Source organism: Staurois parvus, unplaced genomic scaffold, assembly GCF_062004578.1.
Source record: "Staurois parvus isolate SC_StPar_1 unplaced genomic scaffold, SC_StPar_1.0 ptg000533l, whole genome shotgun sequence".
In the NCBI taxonomy this organism is placed as follows: Eukaryota; Metazoa; Chordata; class Amphibia; order Anura; family Ranidae; genus Staurois; species Staurois parvus.
The window spans coordinates 446,061-472,332 of NW_028318329.1; the positions used below are offsets into that span (position 1 = coordinate 446,061).

At 39.6% G+C, this 26,272-nt stretch overlaps 1 protein-coding gene across 6 annotated transcripts in view; it reads right to left on the bottom strand.

Moving 5' to 3' along the window:
• The window catches only part of DMXL2 (Dmx like 2), a 210,425-nt gene that overhangs the window by 96,963 nt on the left and 87,190 nt on the right, over positions 1 to 26,272 (bottom strand). For all 6 annotated transcript variants that reach the window (XM_089690563.1, XM_089690560.1, XM_089690562.1 and 3 more), the window contains exons 9-14: positions 25,760 to 25,934; positions 21,582 to 21,788; positions 19,944 to 20,206; positions 5,123 to 5,807; positions 2,456 to 2,577; positions 659 to 748 (exon numbers count right to left, since the gene is read on the bottom strand). In XM_089690563.1, the coding sequence (XP_089546689.1) occupies positions 659 to 748; positions 2,456 to 2,577; positions 5,123 to 5,807; positions 19,944 to 20,206; positions 21,582 to 21,788; positions 25,760 to 25,934 (1,542 nt within the window). The remainder of the gene's footprint in view (positions 1 to 658; positions 749 to 2,455; positions 2,578 to 5,122; positions 5,808 to 19,943; positions 20,207 to 21,581; positions 21,789 to 25,759; positions 25,935 to 26,272) is intronic.

Below are 26,272 nucleotides of genomic sequence, written 5' to 3' on the forward strand. Positions count from 1 at the left end.
TGGAGCCATTATATACAGTGAGATCGATTTGGGAGGATTATCTGTCATTTCCTTGGGTGTCCAAAGGAGAAGTTTAATCTTCCATTTTCCTTGATGTCATCAGGAATATTTTATAGAGTGCAGATTGATCACTCTTAGCAGCAAGGGGTCACATACCATCTGGTAAGCCTTGCATGTGAGTGGATGGTGTCACATTGGATATCTTTGGAAGTCTTTGGAAATCTCATCACAGCATTTGGGGACTGATCTGTTCTGATTTCACTATACGATTATCTCATTTATGAACACTTTGTGATTATTTACTATTTTTCACATATTATTATCATCATGATTTCTGTATGAAATGTTTTGAGCGCTGCACTTTATTTGAACACTTTGTATAAGGTGCCTGGTATCAAGGTCTAGTGTCCAGCTGCTATATATTGGTGTTTGTTTCTCTAAGCGCATTCTTTGGGTTATATTAAGGCTTATAAATCTAATAAAAGTAAGTTGCAAAACATAGGAGAGGGGGGAAATCTACAGGAACGAGCTAATATTACATAAAGCTATTATAATTAAAATACGCATCCTGGTACAAAAATAATATTTAAAAGCCTCTATGAGGGACAATGAGAAAACATTTCTATTTCAATGGCTAAGCTAGTACAGTTTGCCATACCTTGCTTGTTATAGCATCAAGCTCGATGATACAGCCAGGGCGAGCAGTAGACTGTTGACTGACTATATTAAAGACTTCACCAATGATTTTCTGTAAAATGTAATAAGTATTAGAGTCAGATCTGTACAACAAAGAAGTACAATACAAATGTCAAGATAAACATCTATTTCAAATATAAATTGGTACTAGAGATTAGCAACTCCCCCTCCCAAAAAAAAACAAAAAAAAACCTCTCACGAACTTTCCATAAACAGTCAAGAATTTCAGGTGCCCATACACTTGCATATTATCTGGTCAATAATCAGAATGTGCATGGTGCTAAAGAGACCTTATTATTTGATCCTTCTTTGCCTGGCTATTGCTTGAGTGTTTGAAAATACAATTGCTATAGGGCTGCATCAGTGTGTGTACAACATTTGCTTGTGTACATGGCAACATTTTGCCCCTGAACTGCTTCTACAATATACTGGGTCAAAGGTAATGCAAAAGCAGCTTAAAACGTCCTGATGCCACTTAGAAGGTCATAAACCGGTCAGAAGAACTTGTGATGTCATTTCAAATGATCCTGGAAGCATATCAAATGGATGTTAAATACAAGCTAATCTGCACCTGAAAGCATTCTGCAATTGTCCATTAACACAAGATCTAACAAACCTTATGCATGCACAAATCAAACAGTTCTGATAATGCACAGCTAAGAAAGACAAAATGATGTGCATTGGCTTAACCCAACAGTTTCAAAAAAAAAGACCTAAAAATATATATACTCAAAAATTAGTAAACCATACATGACACACTCAGAACTCAGAATGGCAAAGCCCCAATAAATAAAACCATTCTGCTACAAGCAAATATCCTGTAGGAGATCTCCAGCTAAAAATGTGTTTAAACCCAGCTGGCCCAAACAAAATATTTAAAGTGACAAGAAACCCGAGGTTCTTCTTTAAGAAAAAAACTGCCAGATCCACAGCAGAGGCAACCTAATTTTTTTTAACAAAGATCTCATCAAATGGGTACAAGATTGATAGCCATTTGTGAGGAATGAACACTTTATTAGGATTCTTTAAGTCTCTGTAAAGGATGATGGGAAATATGTAAGATGTAAGTCACCAGGAACAAACGACAACCGGGAAGCACTAAATCACCCCCTAGTCTTACTGTGGGCAGTATAGAAAATGCAGTAGGTTAAATTCAAAAGTAAATAAGACTTCATTTAATAGGCCTAGTGAAAAAAGTGGTCCATAAAAACAAAAAACTGACCCGTGTTGAAATCGGGCCAATATATAAAATAAATCAAGTGACTTCCTCAGGAGTCGGCACTATTTTATGACATATCTTTTGTGTGTGGAAACACATGTAAGTGTCAGCAGCACTAGTATACACAGGAATTTGAGGAGTTATTTGTTGCGCTGAAGTTTTATTTGTACACAGGGCCTTCAAAGCTAGTGCTGAGAAGCTGATCCTGATCTAGATAGCTGTATATAAAGACCAGATCAGCAGCTTGTAAAGACATTCTGGTTACAAAAAAAGCACCACTGAATAAAAAAAAAAATGCTAGCAAAAAGAAAGGTTATACTCTTCTCAGCGGAACAGGTATACATTCTCTCAGGACACTAAAAAAAATCTGACGCATGCGGCAAGAAGGAGGGGTAATACCAGGCTGGTAACTGTTTTTGTTTGCCAGTGTCCAATTCCTCCTGTTGGCAAGTAGTAAAACTTAAATGTTTCTGAATTCTGGAGTCCCTCAATGACTGAGAAAAAAAAAAACAGGATAATAAACTGTTAAATAAGACTTACAGATGACTCAGGATCTGAAAGCTCATCCAGCAGCTTTCTGGCATCGACCACCGCTTGATATAATCTCAGATTGGTCCCATCAGAGGCAACAAAGCAGGCACTGGCAGAGTTACAGTATGTGCCTAAAAGACAAAAACACAAGAAACAATGCAAACATCTGACCAATAGAAATTGACTATTGGAGTAAATATACTTGGGCATTAGTTATAAAACCAAATCCAAAAATGATGATATTCCTCTACCTTCAACAGTCCAACAGGCAAACAACTCTCTGCTATTTTAAAGGTTAGGCTGTAAACAGACTGTTCAAGCGTTGGATATTAATTCTTATATTAATATAGTACTAACAAGACCAATAATGTTGATAGGGTATTATTTCTATGTTAATTTTTTTAAAGCAATGCTACATTTTGAAAGTTTATAGTTTTTTTTTGTTTGTGTAGGTGGGATCACCCATCAGGTTTTTATTGCTGTATGCATCCCCACTGGATGGATGTACCCTCTCTATTTGTCCTGGTGTTTGTTGTCACTGAGACAAAAAGTGAGGCAACCCATAGAGGAGTCATATTTTTCATCCAACCAGTGGGCTGAATGAAAAAATAAAAAAACTTAATTCACTCATCCACACTCAACTGTCAGAATACTCTGATCAGCATTGCAGTCTGTAGCCTGCAGAGCTGATCGAGTGTGGAAAATTCGACAAGGCGGTTGTTTACAAGTCGATCAGGAGATCAACTTCTGTACAACCACGGTGCCCATACATGGACTGAAATTTGGCTGGTACCTGCTGAACTGGCCAAATGTCAATCTATGTATGGCCAGCTTTATGAGAAATGTAAATATATGTTGTCACCAGATCAAAAGGGGAATCTTCCAATGAGGGCATCTGCTCCAGTGAGAACTGGAGATGGGGAGTCTCATTTTTAAGAATTTCCTCCCACTTCCTGTGGCATCGCATAGACAGGATGTAAAGGGAAATCGCCCAAACATTACATAATCATAAAAAAATAAAAAAAAACTAACAAAGGTTATAACCTATCCCTACTCTATCTAAAACTTAAAGGGAAAAGTTCTCCCTATTCATACACATTTAGGGAAAAAAACTTTGCAAGGTACAAACAAAAGCAAATTCATAAAAATGTATTACAATTTAAAAATAAAAAGGACAAGTGGACAGTTGCATATGAAGGAAAGATGCTTTCCCAGTACAGGCCAATAAGTTGTTCTTGTGCCTTATCTCTTGAGGTAGTAATAGCAAAATCAATAATTGAATTATTAAAAAAACTGACTAGATGCTTTTGTTATGGATGCTATCCAATTAAAAAGACAGAATGGAAAATGGTGATGTGGGAATTTGATCTGAATACTGCTTTTCTTGCTTTGAGACAAAATTAAGGTCTGTGTGAGACTTAAACAGAACATTCGGACAGGAGGCCGAGTGGCGACAGGGAAGACACACAGCCAAGATCTCAGCAGATTGTGGCCGTGTGTGCATATGACTGGAAATAAACCAGCTACAGGCACAGCGCTTACAAAAATAAATGTAACTGCACTCAAAAGTAAACTGTGGGCATTCAGTTAAACATTCCAAAATAATTATATTTAGAACTGAACTAACTTCTGCTAAGTAAGGTAAGCATTTGCCACAAGGTACGAGTGCACAAAGCATACTTGCACATTATGGCACGCTTACCAGCACATCATGTCAGGGCAGAAATCATTGCTCTGTCTGCCATCGCCAAAGTAAATATTTTTTCATGCTGTGATCAGCAGGCTCTCTGGTGCCACCATGGTAAGCATTGTGTTGTATCCATCCGATAACTACAAAAAATGCCTATTGATCTGATCCTGTGTTCTCCCCACACTTTGTGTTATTCTAAAGTGGAACTTCACTCTCTCTCGCTCAACATTGACTATTTTTAATCCTTATACTGCTAGCATTGGTATATAGATAGGAAGGTATATCATATTTACTTGTTTTAAACTTTTTTTCTATATTTATTTTACATTTCTTTAGTTACTTTCCTGTTTCCAGGCCTAGACAAATAATGTCATACATTCCAGAAGTCTTCAAGAGGAATGGAGGGGTTTTCTCAGCAAAGCACACCCTCTTGCCTGCATGCCTGAGATAAGGGCAAATGGATTTCAGGACGTAAATGCTATATGAATCATCTCCCCTTATTTAAGATGGTCATAACCAGAAATGCTAGGGCAGTGCTTCTCAAAGTGATTTCTTAGCATATTAAAGCATAGAGACCGGGATGGATGGGGGTGTTTGCTTTGAATATTAAAAATGAATTAAACTGTGTTTTTGGTTTGTGGTGCTCAGATGCAGTGTAGTTGCACTTTAGAGGACCCTCCTAGTTCTTATCTTGCATTACGCTCATCTCAAGCTACCAGGAGCATTCTGAACTTGTAGTCTTCAATCAGGAATCTGGTAGACTTGCAGTGATAGAAGATTAGCAATGTACAACTCTGTGCAATAATAAAATGCAGGAATCAGAGTCTACATATACACAATGAGGTAATATGGCTGCCCTCAGTAAACTAATACAGTCTGGTAGAAACATTCCCATCAGGCTGACTAGCAGCACAAATTCAGGGAATATTAAAGGGCTACTTAAAATAACTACATTTAAAAACAAATTGCAAATTGTAGGTACTTACCAAGACAATAACTTGGAATAAGTGTTGGAAGCCAGGCTACATTGCAGAAGGCAGCAGTGCGAAGAGAGTTTATACGTGCTAGTTCAGAGACTCCTCCACTGTATGATAAGGGTCCAATTGGATCAACACGCCATAATATTAGCTCGCTATAAATTGCATTTGGGTCATGGAATGTCTGAGTTGCTGCATTTCTAAAATGCTGCCTAGGGAAACCTTTTAAATTCTTAGCGGGATCTATTACTTTACTACTTCTATCCACATCCCAGGGATTGAACTCAGAGTCTGGTGTCACCAACACATTGTGATGAGAGGAGGTTAAAAGCAATGGCAGCACAGAATGACAAGCCAAGTCATTGAGATGGAATCTGTGGCCACAATATCGAAACTTGTGTGACACAGTGAGGACTGAAGAAAAAGCTGATTTATCAGCGAAGGTTACTGCCCACTGATTCAACGAGCCATCAATATGCTTGGAGACCATCATAACAGTTGAAGCCATCAAACTGATATTTGGAAGCGTTTTGGATGTATTTAAACTTAGGTCACTTGCTGTCATTTTCTGTTGCAGTAGAGCGGAAGCAGCTTCCTTAGCAGAGGTAGTACAAGCATACATCATTATATTTTTGCTAAGAGAGCTTGCATCCCCTGATGGAAAAGCGACAGGAATCCGTGAAGAAAAGGAAACCTGGGGGAAAAAAAATCAATGCATTAAAACACATATTAAAAGAAAAGCTTATTTTCTTGACATAGGTCTAAAAAATAATATGGTAAAGACGGTCTTATAGAAATAACTGAACAATGTTCCCATACATTGATTTGTTGTGATGATTTGAATTGCCTAATGAGAAGCAATGCTAATCTTGAAGGACTTGTATCAACATTCTCAGCTGTAAGGGCCCATTCACACCTTTGCATCAATTTCTGCATCCTATTTGCGATTTTTAGTTATAAAGCACTATCACACTATTCCATATACCTCACAGTGCTGTAGAGCCAAAATCTAACAGGTCATATTTTCCAAATCGCACTGAAAAGCAGCGCAGAGATGTGACCACCACATATTTATAACGTTAGGACTATATGCATAGGTCCTAATCTGACTCCCTTATACAATATTAATAGCATTAGGACTTCAGGAAACTATAGAAAGCATGAGTACAGTTTTTTGTGCTTCAAGTGACGTTTAATGTAATTAGCCTAGGGCACTCCAACTGTGACAAGGACTACAAGCCACAAAATAACTGTTAAAGATATACAGAGCAACTCAAAGCAGTTGCAACTTTTTTCTGGTGGCATGACCGTATTATCAAATCCTATACCAAATTCATGAAAGCCCCGACAATTTCTATGCTAACTGCAAAAAGTGCTACAAAGTCAGGTAGCTTTTAATTGCAAAACAATGTAAAAGTGTCTGCGACAAAATCAAAACAAAATATCATTATTAAGGAAATAGGTGAGAAATTAAACTTTTCTATTATGGCATAAATAACAGTGACAGCAGGAATCTGTGCTGGTCAGTGTAATAATTGAGAAACTGTAACTGGAAAACAGTGACAGCTGCATGGCTCTTTTCAGAATAGATTTCTTGATAATGGAAAAACATGCCTGTACAATGAGCGTCAGCACAGCTACACGTAAAACCTCCACTGAAATCACATGTGACAGAAGGACAACACAGGAGAGCAGCTGGGAGACAGGACCATGTGGTCACACTATACCCACTTGAAGACCAAGCCTTTCTGGCACTTTTTGTTTTGCAAGTAAAAATTAGGATTTTTTACTAGAAAATTACACAGAACCTTGTAATTATATAATTTTCTTTTTAACAGAGACCATAGAGAGTAAAATGGCGATTGTTGTAATTTTTTGTGTCACATGGTATTTGTGCAACGGTTTTTCAAACGCAACTTTTTGGGAAAAAATACACTTTAACCTCCCTGGCGGTACTCCTGAGTGTAGCTCGGGGTAAAGTTTCAATACCACAAGCGGTAACCCCGAGCTACACTCAGGCTTACCATGCGGCGCTGCTCCAGGATCTGTTCTTCTCTTACCTTGTCCTGCGCTCCCGCGATGTCCCTCCTGCAGTGTCCCCTGTATTGTCCTCCGGCGGATGCCGGCATCTGTTTTCCTCGGTTCCGTTCCCTGCGACGTCGGGACGTACGGGGGACGGAACGGCGGGAAATGACAAAAAGTGACATTCACTCAATTCACTAAAATCACATAGTAAAACATTACTGTATCAAACCATTTCACATACATTTTGTCCCTAGTGCTTTGTCCTGTGCCCTGCCTGCATTTTTACTGTTCTTTCTGCCTGGAAACTGAGAAACATCCATGGCGTCCAAAAAGCGTCCCTTTAGGTCAAAATCATTTTTAGACCAGCTAGAGAACAGCGATAGTAAATCAGAACCACTTGCAGAATTGAGTGATAATGATTCGTAGGGAAATTCATCATCAGACACTGAAAATGATTTTGCGACTTTGCTCAGTGATGTGTGAACTTGGCGCTATATTTCAAATTTCAGTGTTTTTGGTTTCATTATATTATTGAATTAAATTTATTATTATATTATTATTTTTTATACTAAATTATAATTTATGATTTCGTGTTTCAAATTGTAACATACCCGGGATGTTTACTAGACTCTTGTTCGGACAGATTTCAGTGAGTTATTCCTAAAAATTACAGGCCTACAATAAAAAAAATACATATTTCCATGCAAAAAAATGTACCGCTTTGAGCACAGAAATATGGACATAATCAGACCGCTAGGGAGGTTAATGAATGAAATTAAAAAAACAAAACACGATACATAACCCAACTCTTTTGCAAAATATGAAAGATGATGTTACAAAAGACGTAAATAGATACCTAACATGTCATGCTTTAAAGTTGCACATTCTCAAGGAGTATCGACAAAGTGCTACACTTAAAAATCTCCATAGGCGACGCTTAAAAGTTTTTTTACAGGCTACCTGTTTAGAGTTACAGGGGAGATCTAGTGCTAGAATTATTGCTCTCGCTCTAACGTTAGTGGCGATACCGAACGTGTGATGCGAACACTGTTAACATATTCATAAGACCCCTAATGGGTCCTCTACCTTTAAAAGTATAAGATTAAAAAAAAAAAAAATGATCTTTAAAAAAAATTGTTTACATCTGGCCCAGACTGGAAGTGACATTACAACATCGCTCCAGTCCTCCTAGATCATAGAGGCAAGAAAAGACTGTCTGGTCTTTGCTTGACTCTGTGTCCAGCAGCCGGATCTGATCTCGAGCTTGCTGGTCAGAGCAGTAAGCACTCTCATACAGCCCTGACCCCGTGATACCAGTATTGTGTTCAAACTTTGCATTAAAAAAACAAAAACAACCCCCTCCCCACAAAAAAAAAATACAAAACAAACAGCAACCATCAAAGACTTGATCATTACCATATGTGACTAAAATAAGATCTTGGTACTAACCAAAAAATCCAGGAAGTCTTATATGGTCTGGTTATACTGCTGCAAACAGGAGGATTGGACACTGGCAAAATAAAAAATCCCCATAAGGCTAGGTTCACACTGGTGCAGCAATTTTCTGTGCAATTATGTAATGCAACTTGGTTGCATTTTGATGCATTTTTGACACGTTTTTGATACTACTGCATTTTTCGTAGGGGAAGGAGGTTGGATGCTGGTTGTTAAGGAGCCAGCAAGGATGAGTCATTGATTGTTAAGCAGCTGCTGGCATCCTAACAACCAATGACTCTTCCTGGCTGACAGCAAACAGTAAACAAAAGAACCGGTCAGTGGGGGGAAAAAAAGCGAGGAGGTCCCTCAATCCACAATCCATACCAGGCCCTTCGGATCCAGTGTTGATTTTATGGAGGACCCCAAAAAAAACACAAAAAACACAGAAAGAAATAGAGTGGGATCCCCCATAAATCCATGCCAGACCCTTATCTGAGAATATAGCCAGGAAATTGGGAGGGACAAGCGTGCAGCAACAAGACTTGGTATAGATTGTGAGGGGACCCCAACACTTTTTTTTTCACCGGCTGACAGCAAGGATAAGTCTTTAGCGATTAGGGTGCCGGCTACTTATCAATCACTCATCCCTGCTGCTGACAGCAGACACTGGATGTTACAATGCCAGCAGGTGCTGGGTCCTTATTAACCTGCAAAAATGCATCATCATGTACTTGCATTTTTGGTTCATTTCCATTGACGTCTAGGAGCAAAAAATTGCAGCTACATTGTACCAAAGTAGCAAAGAATCTTTTCAAAACTGCACCATGCTGCATTGATGTGAACGGGTATCATAGAGAATGTGATTTCCAATGTCATGTGATTTTGTGCAACGAATGTATATAAATAGTATGAAGCAGGCCTAACACCTACTGCTGGCATCATGCCTCAGTTTTGTGACAAAGCAATACTAAGGGAGCATGATCATGGACACAGAGGGGTGGGACCTATATCTCTCATTGGAATCTAAAAAAAAAAAAAAATTAGTATTTTACAGTGAGCACAGAAACAATTGAGTACTGTCCGTGGTACTTTTTTATTTGCACTAACATGCAATTTTGAGGACAAACTTTTGGGGAATGTCCCCTTCTTCAGGTCCAAGCAGTTCTGATCACACTCAGTACCGCTTGTTCCTGAAGAAGGAGACATTGCCCGAAAGCTTGTCCTCAAAATTGTATGTTAGTGCAAATAAAAAAAGTATCACGGACAGTACTCAATTGTTTCTGTCGCAAATGCACTAATATGGCTACAATCTCCTTAAGCACAGTGAGCTCAAAAATCCTATTTTCTGTCTTGTCCATTGAGGGACACAAGAATCTGCATTCTGACGTCCAAAAGCATTCCAAAAGAGGGGTGGGACAACAAAACATTAACAGTTTCACAAAAAAAACGACTGAACTGGGCTTGCTTTAAAGTACTGCCTGAAGCTCATTGTGGCCCAAAGGTCACATCAGGAGATGTCTGAAACCTAGTGAATGTGTGAATAGAAGCCCATATGCCAGCCAAGTCTTGGCCTAATGCCACAAAGCCCAAAATCCCCAAAAGCATTCACAGAACTAGTAGAGTGCACTTTGACAGGAAATGGTGAAAAACAAATCTGAAGACCAATGGTTTGAATAATAGTCTAGCTGAGCCACCAAGAAATGGATGCAGCAGTTCCCCCAACCACTGCATCCATTTCTGACAATTGAGGTATCCTTATGTTTTGGACAGCGCTGCACTGATTATGGAATTGGTGTTGGACTTTGCACATAGTAAATGGGAGTGTGTTAAGAGTGCTGGCAGCTGTTTATAAAAAGGTATTGTTAAGCAGCTCACAAGGTACATAAACACTTGGTAAGTGCTACTTAACCATATCGCTTACAAACCGATACAGAGTTTTTCCCAGTGATACCACACTAGCCAACATCTGAACTTTAATATGGACAAGCATACATAGTAGATTCAAGTACTAGAAACTTGTTTCTAAATGGCTGGCACCAAAAGAGTTACAAAACGTATGTTTAAATAGCAAGTCCATGTTGGTTTGTTATTCTTCCAAGCTGTGCACAGCAGCATGTAAATGCCAGGAGGCCCTCAAGCAAATCTGTTTCATTCTCCCTGTGCATAAAACACCCCCGACCCCATTACTCTGCAGTACGAAAACACAAGCATTAGAACAGCCTTAAAAGCAGAAGTGAGGGAAGCAGGATCGCTGATGGCCGCACATAGAAAAGAAAGCAGGCAGGACACGGCTAAGTACTTACATCAGATGCCAATATATGCCTCTGTAAACACCACAGGGCAAATGCAGTCCAAACAGACAAAGCTTTCAGCACATTTTTTGCAGCAGGGAGATAGTTAACAGTGGTGTTAAGCTCACCACACGCATCACAATATGAACTAGAAAAGCTACAATTTCTGGGGAGATTGTGTGACGTGTTCTTGCCTCCACCAGTAGTCTACAACTGGAGTGGGCGGAGTAACTGGGTGGAGTGGCTTGAGTAACTGTTGTGTGGTTGGAGTGGCTGAAGTAACTGTGAAAAGGTCACTGGGTGGTGTGAGTTGCAAACAAATGGTCATATTGTGAAAACTATAAAGGACTATGGCTTAGCCGTGGACATTTTTAGTGGCAGCAGGGATAGCTGAACGTTTTGATATAAGATTTGTGTAGGTGGGCTTGAAAATGAGGGAGTGGTGGCAGTTTAGAAATCATGTCCTGATTTTTCAGCTCACACTCTAGTTTTGAACATTCCGCCATTCATTCCTATGGGACCAATTTCACCACAAAAACGCTGATATTTTGTGAACCATTCGGCGAAACGTTCCACAAAGTATTAGCACACCAATCGGGAACAATCAACACGTTTCGGTATATTACTGTCTATGTAGTGTAAAAACTGTGGGAGGAGTTAGGGTGGTAAATTTGGCTATAATAATACAAATATATATGTGAGATAACAGTAAGTGGTCTTAAACAGAAGAAATGCAGCGCTCTTAAAAATGATATTAGAAATAATAATAGACACAGTCCAGTAAAACAACAGTGTTCCTTGTTTCCCAGTGTAAATGGTAGAATTTTGCACTAACCAGAACGCGCATGGGTAATGCGCATATGTGTATATATCCTGAAGATCCTTTCTCCACTGAAGGCTGGTCAGGTATATGGCTTGGAAGAATGAAGATCCTGCGCCCTCATGTGGTGGGAAATGATCCAGCAGGTCAGAGCAATGACGATCCAGATGAGCCTCCACAAGGAACTGGCACAGGAATCCCAAGGGCTGCAAGGATGGAAAAGCTCCTCACAGGAGACACAGGGGAGCACTCATAGTGTAGTAATTTAAAACTTTATTTGAAAGCAGCATAGGTGCAGAATACAGGAGAATAGCCAAGTATGGGCAAACACACTGACCCTATTGGATGTCAAAATGGCCGCCGGGCCTCCTCGTGGCACCGGCGGCTTGATGTCAACGGCGTCCTAGGGTCCCACCTGACGCGTTTCGTGCGCACGCACTTCCTCAGAGGTGGCCCGGCGGCCATTTTGACATCCAATAGGGTCAGTGTGTTTGCCCATACTTGGCTATTCTCCTGTATTCTGCACCTATGCTGCTTTCAAATAAAGTTTTAAATTACTACACTATGAGTGCTCCCCTGTGTCTCCTGTGAGGAGCTTTTCCATCCTTGCAGCCCTTGGGATTCCTGTGCCAGTTCCTTGTGGAGGCTCATCTGGATCGTCATTGCTCTGACCTGCTGGATCATTTCCCACCACATGAGGGCGCAGGATCTTCATTCTTCCAAGCCATATACCTGACCAGCCTTCAGTGGAGAAAGGATCTTCAGGATATATACACATATGCGCATTACCCATGCGCGTTCTGGTTAGTGCAAAATTCTACCATTTACACTGGGAAACAAGGAACACTGTTGTTTTACTGGACTGTGTCTATTATTATTTCTAATATCATTTTTAAGAGCGCTGCATTTCTTCTGTTTATGTATTTTGGGACTTTTTATGTGTTTTCCTATATGTTCAGCTGCTTGCATTATTTATGAGCGCTTACTATTTATCACCATTATTTCCAGTAAGTGGTCTTGCCATGCAAGAACACTTAATGATCTGGTAGATCTTTTTTAGATCTACCCACAGCTATGAAGTGCAAATGCCTACCTGATTGGATACCAACTGGTTAAATTAGGTAGGTGCTCATTTTAGATAGTATAGTATAGTATACCTTACTACCACTTGGACCTAATGTGGTTTCCAAGTAGTCATAAGATAAAATGTAGACAATTAAGAATAGCGTGGTAGAAGAAGCATCCATGTCTCATTACAGCTTATAAATGTGAATGCGCTGGGCTGCCTTGCCCAGCACAGTCCCAACACAATGATAAAGTATTTTGCCTTGTTTTCTATGGTGTCCGCACACAGCACTGTATTATGGTGGTGTGTGCAGCAGATTGCAACAAAAAACTACTGCACTGAAACAGTGCTGCAGTGAACTGAATGAAACATCATTTGACATTTTTATAAAATCCTAACAAAAAATCCACACAAAAACACAAGGAAAGCACAGCACACCAGTGACTGCTTGTTCACTGAAAACTGCTGGTGTGAACAGGCGCTAATGTCGCAGATCTGAGCAATTCATTTGGAGCATGGGTGTCAAACTGGTGGCCCTCCAGCTGTTGCCAAAGTACAAGTCCCATGAGGCATTGCAAGACTGACAGTTACAAGCATGACTCCCAAAAGCAGAGGAATGATGGGACTTTTAGGCCGCCAGTTTGACAACCCTGATTTAGAGCATAGGATGAAAAAAATGCATTAACAGAAGGTTCAGTAACGTCCACATGTCAAATATATCAAGGGATGGTTTAACCTTTTTTGCTGCCAGGCCCTGCTCTCCACATTTAAACTCAACTGGCCGGACCATTTTTGCAATTTTTCCATTGCTTATTTTATTTTTCCCTTACAGCTTTTAGTTTGCAAAACGCCCCCTAAAACCATATATTTTCTGAAAGCACATAATCAGTGGAATAAAAAAAGGTGCTACTGATTTTTAGGGTCCCATGATATTTGCGCAAATGATTATTAAAACAATAGTTTCGCTAAAAATATACTAGAATCATTACTAGCAGATAAAAACACAGCAAAGTTTACTAAATTCCTACAGAATATAAAAGCTTAACCTGTACTGAGTTAATAAATAACAAATATTTGGAAATTTTAAATTGCGAAATGGTAAAAATCAAACGTACACAAAAAACTCTAAATAACGAAATTTCTCTAAAAATCTGGAGGTTTTCATTTTTCACTTACAGATTTCAGAGTTTGTAGAAGACCCCCTAAACCATATATTTTCTCAAAGCACATGACCAGTAGAATAAAAAGAAGGGGCCACTGATTTTTAGGACCCCATGATATTTGCGCAAATGTTTATCAAAACAATGATTTCACTAAAAATACACTAACATCATTACTAGCATATGCAAACAAAGCAAATTTTACAAAATTCCTGCTACATTCCTACTAAATATAAAAGTTTAACCTGTACTGAGTTAACAAATATTTGTAAATGTTAAATTGCGCCTTTTAGCAAACTGGTGAAAATGGAATATACACAAAACTGTAAATAAAGCATATTTCTATATAAATCTGAAAGAGTAGAATAAAAAGAAGATCAGACTACTGATTTTTTTAAGCCGCACAGTAATTGTGCAACGCAAATGTTTATCAAAACGCTATTTTAACTCAAAAAACTAAAATCCTTATTAGAATACATAAACACAACGTAACTTACTAAATTCCTACTAAGGCCTCATTCACATAGGGTGTACTTAAATGTATGCCGATGGAAGGCTGTATGAAGGGCTGTGTTTACCTACACAGGTACTCAGTGCATCCCTGTGCAGGCAGTCTCATTTATGTCAATTAGCATGCAGCGGTTGTAAGGACAAATCTGACATCCATGCAGGTGTAGTTTCATGGCCCCAAATGCAGATAGTGCGAGTTCAGGCCACTGTGTCCTAATTGACATGAATGGGGATGCCTAGAACACTTGCGCATCACTGTGCAGCTAAACACAGCCTTGTTATAGTATGCCCCACGTGAATGAGGACCTAGGCCTTGTTTAGGTTTGCGTTTGGGGGGGGGCGCAAAAATGTGCTACTGAGCTGTGTTTCTGAAACTCGCTAACCGCCCTCCCCATTACGGGGCAATACGCAGCAGAGGTGTTTAAATGCTGCAGCAGCAATGCGTCTACGGCACAGTTGCTCTGCTTTGCACCCACTGAACATTACACATTCAAGTCAATGGGGGAAGTGCCGCAAATGCCCTACAATCGCGTGCAATACTTGTGGTTGCGGCACATTTGTTGACATAAATAGGGTTAAAACAGGCAGTGAGAAAGCAGAGCATTGCTTCCTCATCGCCTGTGAGTAGCCACTGGAGCGTGAACTTAATGTGGATCGGGCATCGGAAGCAAGGGAGACTTAGATGTGGAGAATCTATCTGCCGATTCCTGCTGAGCAGGCGGATGGCTGGTCTGTGTTTGGTCCGCTTATGCAGAACAGACACAGTCCGCTGTCCTCTATGGGCGGTGGGATGTAAACAGACCGAATGTCCGCTTACACCTGACTGCCATCCCCATCTGTTTTTAGCAGATCGGTTTCGACATAGGCGGGTGTAAGCGGACATAAGTCAGTTTACATCCACCGCTCCATAAAGGATAATGGAGGGACCGATTGGATCCGCCTAAAAAACTGACAGGCAGACCCAATCAGTCCGCCCATATGAAATGGGCGTTAATATGGGGTTTTTGTTTTTTATTATTAATTTTTTAATAGGCAAAATTTTATTTTTTATATATTTTTTTTTAGAGATTTAATTTTTTATAAGTGTCCCTTTTTTGGGACAGGGAAAGGGACTGAAGACAGTCCCTTTCTCTGCAGCTTGAGCTGCACTGTAAGTGAATGAGATGGGAGTCTGCATAGAAACTCCCACTCATTCACAATCTGAAATATAGTAAACACTGTTGACTATACAGGTGAAACTCAAAAAATTTGAATATCATGCAAAAGTTCATTTATTTCAGTAATGCAACTTAAAAGGTGAAACTAATATATGAGATAGACTCATTACATGCAAAGCAAGATAGTTCAAGCCGTGATTTGTCATAATTGTGATGATTATGGCTTACAGCTCATGAAAACCCCAAATCCACAATCTCAGAAAATTAGAATATTACATGCAATCAATAAAACAAGGATTGTACATAGAACAATATCGGACCTCTGAAAAGTATAAGCATGCATATGTACTCAGTACTTGGTTTGGGCCCCTTTTGCAGCAATTACTGCCTCAATGCGGCGTGGCATGGAAGCTATTAGCCTGTGGCATTGCTGAGGTGTTATGGAAGACCAGGATGCTTCAATAGCGGCCTTCAGCTCTTCTGCATTGTTCGATCTCATGTCTCTCATCTTTCTCTTGGCAATGTCCTATAGATTCTCTATGGGGTTCATGTCAGGCGAGTTTGCTGGCCAATCAAGCACAGTAATCCTACGGTCATTGAACCAAGTTTTGGTGCTTTTGGCAGTGTGGGCAGGTGCCAAGCCCTGCCGGAAAATGAAGTCAGCATCCCCATAAAGCTCGTCTGTGGAAGGAAGCATGAAGTGCTCCAAAATCTCCTGGTAGACGGCTGCGTTGACCCTGGACTTAATGAAGCACAGTGGACCAACACCAGCAGATGACATGGCTCCCCAAATCAACACAGACTGTGGAAACTTCACACTGGACTTCAAGCATCTTGCAGTGTGTGCCTCTCCATTCTTCCTCCATACTCTGGGTCCTTGGTTTCCAGATGAGATGCAAAAGTTGCCCTCATCAGAAAAGAGGACTTTGGACCACTGAGCAACAGACTAGGTCTCTTTTTCTTTAGCCCAGGTAAGACGCTTCTGACGTTGTTTGTTGTTCAGGAGCGGCTTGACAAGAGGAATACGACATTTGAAGCCCATGTCCAGGATCCGTCTGTGTGTGGTGGCTCCTGATGCACTCACTCCAGCCTCAGTCCACTCCTTGTGAAAGTCCCCAACACTTTTGAATGGCCTTTTCCTGACAATCCTCTCCAGGCTGCGGTCATCCCTGCTGCTTGTGCACCTTTTTCTTCCACACTTTTTCCTTCCACATAACTTTCTATTAATGTGCTTTGATACAGCACTTTGGGAACATCCAACTTCTTTTGCAATTACCTTTTGAGGCTTTCCCTCCTTATGGAGGGTGTCAATGATGGTTTTCTGCACAACTGTCAGGTCAGCAGTCTTTCCCATGATTGTGATTCCTACTGAACCAGACTGAGAGACCATTTAAAGGCTCAGGAACCCTTTGCAGGTGTTATGGCTTAATTAGCTGATTAGAGTGGGACACTTTGAGCCTAGAATATTGCACCTTTTCACAATATTCTACTTTTCTGAGATTGTGGATTTGGGGTTTTCAAGAGCTGTAAGCCATTATCATCACAATTATAACAAATCATGGCTTGAACTATCTTGCTTTGCATGTAATGAGTCTATCTCATATATTAGTTTCACCTCTTAAGTTACATTACTGAAATAAATGAACTTTTGCAAGATATTCTAATTTTTCGAGTTTCACCTGTAATTCAGTGTTGAATGAACAGCAGCGTTCTGTACTGATTGCTCTGTTCATTCAGGAAAGAAAGAGGACTGGTAAACACATGTTTACCAGCCCCCCCACTTTCCGTTCTGATACTTCACTGCCTGGACTGACCCGACACACAGCAGCTGGCAGGAGAGGAGGAGGCAGAGCTGCATGGATGAGACCGCCAAAAGATCAGTGGGGGGGGGGCTCGGGTTGATGGGGGGGAGGGGGGTTACAGAGGGGCTTTATTTGAACTTTATTGGCAATGTTGAGCACAGTGGCTGGTGTTTGGGGGGGGGGGGTTAGCGACAGAGGAAGGGGCGAGGCAGTGGGGGCATTTTAGCGGCTAGGACAGCAGATTAGCTGGCGGGACAGAGAGCGGTAGGTGACAGGCAGGCGGGGGGGGGGGTTACATTATATAGGTGAATGGCTCTGAACAGTGGATTGTCATTTACATACATGGGATTTACATACAGAAAAGCCAAAGAAAACCATCATTAACACCTAAACAGAAAAAAACAAGGTTACAGTGGGCTAAAGATAAGCAGTCATGGACTGCGGATGACTGGATAAAAGTGATATTCAGTGATGAATCACAAATCTGCATTGAGAGGGTGATGATGCTGGAACTTTTGTTTGGTGCCATTCCAATGAAATGTATAAAAAGACAACTGCCTGAAGAACATATGCAGATTTCCACAATCATTAATGATATGGGGTTGCATGTCAGGTAAAGATACAGGGGAGATAACGATCATAAAATCTTCAATAAATGCACAAGTTTATATTGAGTTTTTGACACTTTTCTTATTCCATCAGTTGAAAGGATGTTTGGTGATGATGACAATTTTTTTCAAGATAATGCATCTTGTCATAGGGCAAAAGCCATGAAAACTTTCCTTAAAGAAAGACATATAATGTGAATGGCATGGCCTGCAAAGAGTCCAGACTTCAATCCAACTGAAAATCTATGATGGAAACGAAAGAAAATGGCCCTTGACAAGGCTCCAACCTGCAAAGCTGATCTGGCTACTGCAATAAGAAAAAATTCGAGCTGGATTGATGAAGAATACTGTTTGTCCATAGATAAATCCATGCCTTAGAGAATTCAAGCTGTTATAAAAGCCAGAGGTGTTGCAACAAAGTACTAGTGGTGTACTGAAGTGGTTTTATTTCAGGATTCCATAATATTTTCCTCAGAATTGAGTGATTCCATATTTTTTTCCTCTGCTTGATCTGCAAAAACAGTTGCAACTGACTACAGTTTTCTTTATTTTTTTTTTCCTCTTAAAACCAGAAGGTTGGAATGTTAAATGAAAACAGTTTGGAGGCATGTCTGTGATTAGTTTTTTTCTGCACAATTAAATTGAATGAACATTTTCCAAGAGTGGTGATTCCATACTTTTTGCCAGATGTTGTAGCTTTCAGTGCTTTAAATTCTGCCTGCCAGTAAAGCATTTCTTGAACACAAGGCTTATAACTTTCTAAAATGAATAACTAATATGTCTATCAGAAATTACTTTAGATAGTTAACTTTAATTAAAAAATTTAAAGCAATTTTAAAAGCAGAAAAAAAAACTATTATTTGAACATTCAGGAGATGAGCGTTTGGGTGGGAAAAAAAAGCTAAAACGTGCCTAAAAGTTAGGTTTGTTTAGTGCTTTTTTCATTCCAATGGCCAGAATAAACTAATATTCTGGTCAACGTAATGAACACCCAAATGCTTAAGCTGCTTTTTCCTCCGAAGAGCAATGGCATTCAGGGGCGGAAATGCATGAGACAAGAGTGCACATTCTCCCAATGCAAGTGCCAATATTAGTGCCATGATCTTCCACCAGACAGTATGTTTAGCAGCTAGACCTGTTCGTGGAATCATTTGTAGAATAAAGACCAGATTTAAGAGCAGTCCTGCAATTTATCCAGATTGGCTACTTGTACTATCTCAATTTACTGGCCTACCGCCTTTGTTACTATTAAAGTGAACCAACGTTTATTACTGGTCTATACCTGTTGGAATTTTATTTCGTTTCACTGTCAAATTCAGGAGAAAAGCAGTCAATTGCAAGCTATTGTCAGCAGCGCATGGGCTGTAAATCACCCACTTGTTGTGCCAAGACTGTGGAACTCACCCACACAACAGAATGTTGTAAACTTAACTTATCAGCTTGTTGTCACTATCAGACACAAAGCAGAAAGAACCCTGATATCTTGCCAAGACTATCACAGCTAAATTAAAAAAAGAGTCCAATTTCTTACTAAGCTGAGGGATTTGTAAAAATTTTAATCAGTGTATTGGCAATCCCTTTAGATGTGATTTACCTTTGGGAGTATCAAACCAAAAATTACATTTTTGTTGCAGGGGATGTCCAAAATCTGACTTGCATCTAAGTGCAAACTTCTGGGAAAATCAGCAGGACAATCACACAAGCAGGAAATAACCTGTGTACAGAACCTTCCAGGTAGCCATACTGCACTGCATTAGAGCGTTGCAGATTGAAAAGGAAAGGTAATTTTTAATAATATTCAATTACAATATGACTTCGGTAGCATTTGTGTACACTATTATTTTTTTCATTTGCTATTTTTCCCTTAAACATTTCTTTACTTTAAAAAGTAAAAAAAAATCATTACGTTAAACCAAAACACTTTGGAAAACGTTAATACTGCTGAAATGAATACCTGAACTTGTCTAAAGATTCCTGGATTGTACTCATCCAAGTAGTTCACATGCCACAACAGAAAAGTACCATCTACAGGGTGAATAGTGAAAAGCATATCTGCACTCTTGTTCCATTCGGTGAGAAGGGATTCAATTTTCCGGTCTAATAACACTGTTGGTAGAGGCAGGGTAGCACCAGGTGATGAAGCTTTAGTACTCAAATCTTTTTCTGCTTCTTCATGTTCAGGAGAACCAGTCAAAGATCCTCCACCCTCCGGCTCACCTAGAACGAAGCATAAAATCAAGTTATGACTTACAGACCAACAGCACATGCAGAGAAAAACAGAATCTTTTTTTATTTAAATTTATGACCCCTGCGTAAATGAGAACTCAATAGTGTAATTAAAATGCAGGATAATGCTCTAAAATGAGCAGCTGATAAAATCATAAAAACATAATCAACTAATCTTTCACATGTGTTCATTGCAATAAGAGAGGATTTGCTATATAAGTAAGCAGCTCACCAGTACCCATTTTCACAAACTATGGCATACATACGCGCTAACCCTTTTTACTATATAATTGTGCAGGAGAAAAGAAGAGAAACATATTACTGATCATTAAAGCTGAGCTTTATTTTTGGTTTAGCTAATTTAAACCAAATATTTGATTTTTTGTACTGGACAGCTAGAGGAAACGGATCTTCAAAAAATTATAATAAAATAATATAATATAATCTAATATAATCTTCAAAAAACATTATATTAGAGTGTACAATCATTCTGGTTGGATATAATCATTTTTGTTGGAATTACAATTTTTGGTATTTGTAATATACTCTGTGTATGTTATTTAGCATGTTTTTTTTTTTTCTATTTCAGTTGAAATGGTTAAGGAGCATAATACAAGCGGAACTGAGATGTAAGTTGTGGATATGTCTTGACATTATGATATTGAACCATTTAAAAAATGGAAAATTAAAAGAAAGAAATTATTTTATATATATATATATATATATATATATATATATATATATATATATATATATATCTCACACACACACACACATAGTGGGTAAAATAATTATTGAACATGTCACCATTTTTCTCAGTACATATATTTCTTTAGAAAAGATACCTTTAGGTTGCAAAGGTCTTGAGAGAGCGCTTTGCCTTTACCCATCATGATATGTTACTTGTGTTATACCTTATATATTCATTTGCACTGACAAGTGGAATGGAATTGCTTTCTAATTACAGATAGATTTCAGCTGGTGTCTTAGCTTTCCATGCCTTTTTTTCCACCTTTCTTCATGTGTTCAATACTTTTTCCTTGTGTAATTCCATTTTATTCCGAACAACTTAATTTCGGAACTTTTTTTTTTTGGTTTCTTTGTATGTATGGATTGCATAGGTTGTTACCGACATGTGAAAATGTTGTGTCAACAGAACCTTTAAAAACATTTTTACCTAGAAAAATGGTGATGTGTTCAATACTTATTTTACCCGCTGTGTGTGTGTGTGTTTATTGATAGAAAAAAATAAGCAACAATACATAAACCTTCGGATAGAGGATTCTGAAAACTATATTTCTGTGTCTTTATCCAAAACAGTTTTTGTGGTTTCGATGCTACAGGAGAAGAACAATTATAAACAAACCATTGTCCAGCTTCATTTGCAAACCATCTTCATCTTCCTCATCATCTCCATTGTCTGACTGCTGCTCCATAATAGTTTTCAAATGCTGTATAAATATTTCAATGGATGATGTAAAATGCAATTCCTTGTTATTCAGCCAGTGAACTACAAAACTTCCAAAACCTTCATCCAGGTTAAACGCTACACCGGCCAAAACAGACGGAATATCTGGAAAAATTGATTTAAAAAATAGATTAGTTTGTCATGTGTAAAACAAATATTCCAGTTTTAAACAGGTCAGCTGAATACATCATTTATGTGGTGCGATGCTGGACAAGTGCTCTCAGAGACATCACTCTGTTCCCAGGGCTATTTTGCTCCAAACTAACTTCAATACATCCTGCACCCACCCCTGGTGGGTACTCCTCACTCCTATTAACAGAATCTTAAATAGTTAATAAAGCCACAACAGTAAAATCAGTCTGTATAAGCAGTAAAGCAAGCCTGTGATACTCACTCTGGAATCTAAAGGGTTAATCCTCTGCATTATGTAAAAGGACCGATTGATCCTGTCTTCTCTAATACTCCCCTTCTTCCATAGTTCCAAATCCATCTGCTAATAGTACAGAGCCCTAGGAGACTCTCTGCACATGCTCAGTTTGGTGTGTAATACTAGAGAGGTTTTTTTGGGGGGGAGGGTGCATGTGATCGGCACAGGGCCAGTCAGCACTGTCCAGACAGAAGGTCAGGGGTCATGAAGCCTCATAGAACAGTCAGAGGAGAATGAAAACTCCTCCTATAAGATTACCCAGTGCTCGGCCAGACACTAATAAGTCACAAGACTGCTTTATACTGATGATGAGAAAAGAAGTATTTAGCAGTTCATATCTGCATACAACAATTGCATTTCCATGTTCCGTGTACTGTGGGAGACCAGACAGAGAGAGTGCAGGATTCTGAGTTTAGTAACACTTTAAAACTTGGAATCCATGTATGAGAAAATAGCAGAAAACTTTCAAGGTGAACTATGTAAAACCGCCAACACTGACACAGGAGATAGCCAACTAATTTCATCCCTTCACTCCCATTTTCAACATCAATGGAGCAACAAATCTCTCAGGTACTTTGGAATTTACCTTACCCTTCCTTTAGTTCCATTTATGCTGCTAACTGACCACGCATTTTTCAGAAACTCGGAAATCTTCCAAAACTGTGGTCCTCCTATCATATCTCGTTCCTGGGAGGGATTACGGCCATCAAGACATCTATCCTATCTAAATTACTTTCCTTTTTCAGGGCCCTATTCATCTGTGTTCCCAAATCTGTTGTTGACGGGTTTTCAATGCGAAGTCAAACAAATCTGAACAGGCAAAAAACCAAGATGCATCTGGTCCCTCCTATACAGATCACAGCCAGTAGGGGAGTTGGGGATACCTGCGCTGCAGGTAGACACACCCAATTAGTTCAGTGGCATGTTCCCCCTAATAATATGTCCTGGCTCTGTTTCGAAATTTCCTCAGTTTGGCTTTATTTCCTCCTGAGGATTCCATGGTCTACTCTAAATCAATCTGCCTCTCCTTACTTAAACCCCTGAACTTTCCAGTTGCCCAGTCAGTGTATTTATGGTCCCGATGTAAAATTCTCCTATCACTTATCCTCAGTCAGCATTGATGGGGGAACCCATCCTGCAGAGCTACTTAGCACTCCTGTGGGGGAGGGGGCAGGGGGGGTACACAGGACGTCCCTGCTGGATGAACACAGTGATTATTGCTAGTAGTTCTAGCCACTGGCAATCGCATGTAAAAGTCCGCCATGCTGGTTGTACCCAAGTCGATCAATGGATCAATGTTCTCCCTGTGCCTGCATGGGTTTACTCCGGTTTCCTTCCACACTCCAAAGGCATGCTGGTAGGTTAATTGGATCTTGTGTAAATTGGCCCTAGCATGTATGAATGTGAGTTAGGGACTGTAGATTGTACACCCCTTGAGGGTTAGGGACTGATGTGAATGTACAATATATATGTAAAGCGCTGTGTAAATCGATGGCGCTATATAAGTACCTGTAATAAATAAACTTGGGTACAATCAGCCTGCTCATAGATAGTAATTTATCTCGGCCCATCCCTGCTGAACCAGCTGAGATTCAAACTATCTATTGCCAGCTTACTAACCTTTTTATCCCACACTGGCTTTGCTCCCTTTGATTTACTTTCCCAAGAATGTTATCTGGCTTGGCGTGGAAGGCAGTGTAAAAGCTAAATCACTGATTACTGTGGGTAGGTGGGTAGTCTCTAGATTTAAACCATCCCCAGAAGTATAACAGGGTCAACTATAAGAGACAGCCCCTCCCCCCCATCGTATTAGGCTCTTGTGTTTATATGTATGTTGATTCTGACAAATGTGCTGTGTTTGTCATGTGGGTATTGACTACCTTTTTGTACTTTTTATGATGCTTTGTGTAACACTGTATAATGTTCTTCTGACTGTACATGTTGTATGATTTTCTTTTTTTATCTAATTATTATAATAATTAGATAATAATACTAATAATAATACTAATAATTATAACTGAGAGCAAGCACATTTAAGAGTTAAAAAACAAACATTTTTGGGTGTTCTGTGCTGCATGCTGCAGAGCCTACCAGTGCCAGTTAAAGCTTGAAAGTAACTCCATTTTTGTTGAGAAAAAAAAAACATTCCCCTCTGCATCATCTACATACATAAATGACATTTTTGTTGCAAGGGATGCCTGAAATCTGACCTGTATCTTAGTGCAGACTTCTGGGAAAATCAGTGAGCCAATCACACAAGCAGGAAATGATGTTTCTGGGGCCATTCTGAACACCAACTGTATACAGAACACCTCTTGCCATATTGTAGCACATTTTAAAGAAAATTACAGTGATGCAGATTGAAAAGGAAAGGTGATTTATAATAACATTCAATTACAATATGACTTGATATGAACATTTATAGGTAATAGCACCAGGCATAGTTGATCCTGGGAATATCCGATTGCCTTCTGGGGGATCCAGGAGGAATGTTTATTTCCCCTCTGGATCAACTGTAGGTATAGAATTGGAGGTTTTGTTTGTATTTTTTCTATTGGTTGACCAATGTGGACTTGTGTCTTTTTTTCAACCCAACTATGTAACTATGGATTATCGTACATGTACTGGAGACTGGGTGCTGGAGTGGTTAATTTACATGTGCTGGAAAAGCCTCCTGAGGGGTATATGCAGAATAGCTGGCTATGGATATATGAGAGATTAATGCACAGAAGCAATCAATATAAGCAGACAGGTGACGAGAGGTTAAAACACATACAATTGGGTATAAGTGCTGAGGGGTTAACTTACATGAGCTCGGTACTAGGCACTGAGAAGGACTGAGTGGTTATCACATGTTCAAATAAATGGACTCTGAGGGGTTGACACATCTGAGCTGGGACTGGGTGCTAAGAGGTTAATTGCCAATATGCTGGGGACCGGCCACTGAGGATTCAAGGCACATGCACTAAATATTCATCACTGAAGTGTTGACGCACATGATCTTGAAGCAGATCACATACACTACAGACTGGTCACTGAGGGCTTAATGCTTATAAGCTGGTGGACTGAAGGAGGAGGCTGATCAATAAGAGGTTAAGGCACAAACTGCAGAATGGTCACTGAAGGGTTAATGCACATATGTTGCTGGTGTAAAGCTGGCTCAGACTGAGATTTCAGTCTACTGCAGAGGCCATGTCTTAGGCTGCATTCACACTTGATCATTTTTTTTAGCTTGAAGCTCCAAGATTCAAAAACCACTCACACTTAAATCAATTGTTCTCTATGGTGTCTGTTCAATTGTTCTCTATGGAGATCAGGTGTGAACAGGCACCATATAGAACAATTGTTTTTTTAAGTTTGAGCTTTTTTGGAGCTTCAAGCTACAAAACACTCAAGTGTGAATGCAGCCTTACTGCTGCTACTGACCTCCAGTCTGTGTGACTTGCCTCAATGTATATGGCAAGGGCATGGGCAATTTGAATATGCTATTTGAGTGGTGAACACAGAGTATTCTCTTGAGGAGAAAAGAATGTGTGCTGGAGGAGGGATACATGGGAAATACCAATGTATGTGTGTGCTGGAAGTGGGATCTCACTGTCCAATGGATAATAAAGACACATTCATGTGAAAAGATTTGCCTCTAATTTACCTGTGTTGGGATTTATACTGGCTGCGATGTGAAAGTGACAAAGGGAATTGGCGTGATGTGAAATGTGCCTGTGGGCTTCCTGCTGGCTTGGCTGACTTGGTACCAATTCTGTGTGAGCCGCTAGAACAGAAGACCGTCTTCTGCCTCTTCTCAAATGTTTCAGGTGATGAATTGTCTGTATAAAAAAGAAAAAAATAGTTTTATAGGCCATACAGATGTTCACCACAGATGCCCCATTCACACTTTTGTAATGCAGGAACATGTGCAATATCACATGCGTTCCCACAGCTCATGAAAATGCACTATGTTCATTTTTAAGGAACCCCAAATGCACCAACCATCGCATGTGCCCTAAATAGCATAAAAATGCATGTTAAGTTGTAGTGTGATGCAATTTAAAAGAAAGGAGGTCACTTTTGTTTGTGTGATTGTCACGTGTCTGGCAGCCCAATTGAATGGGCTGCCCTAAATGCGATGCACCTCAACGAGCAAAATGCAGATGCATAGCTGTAC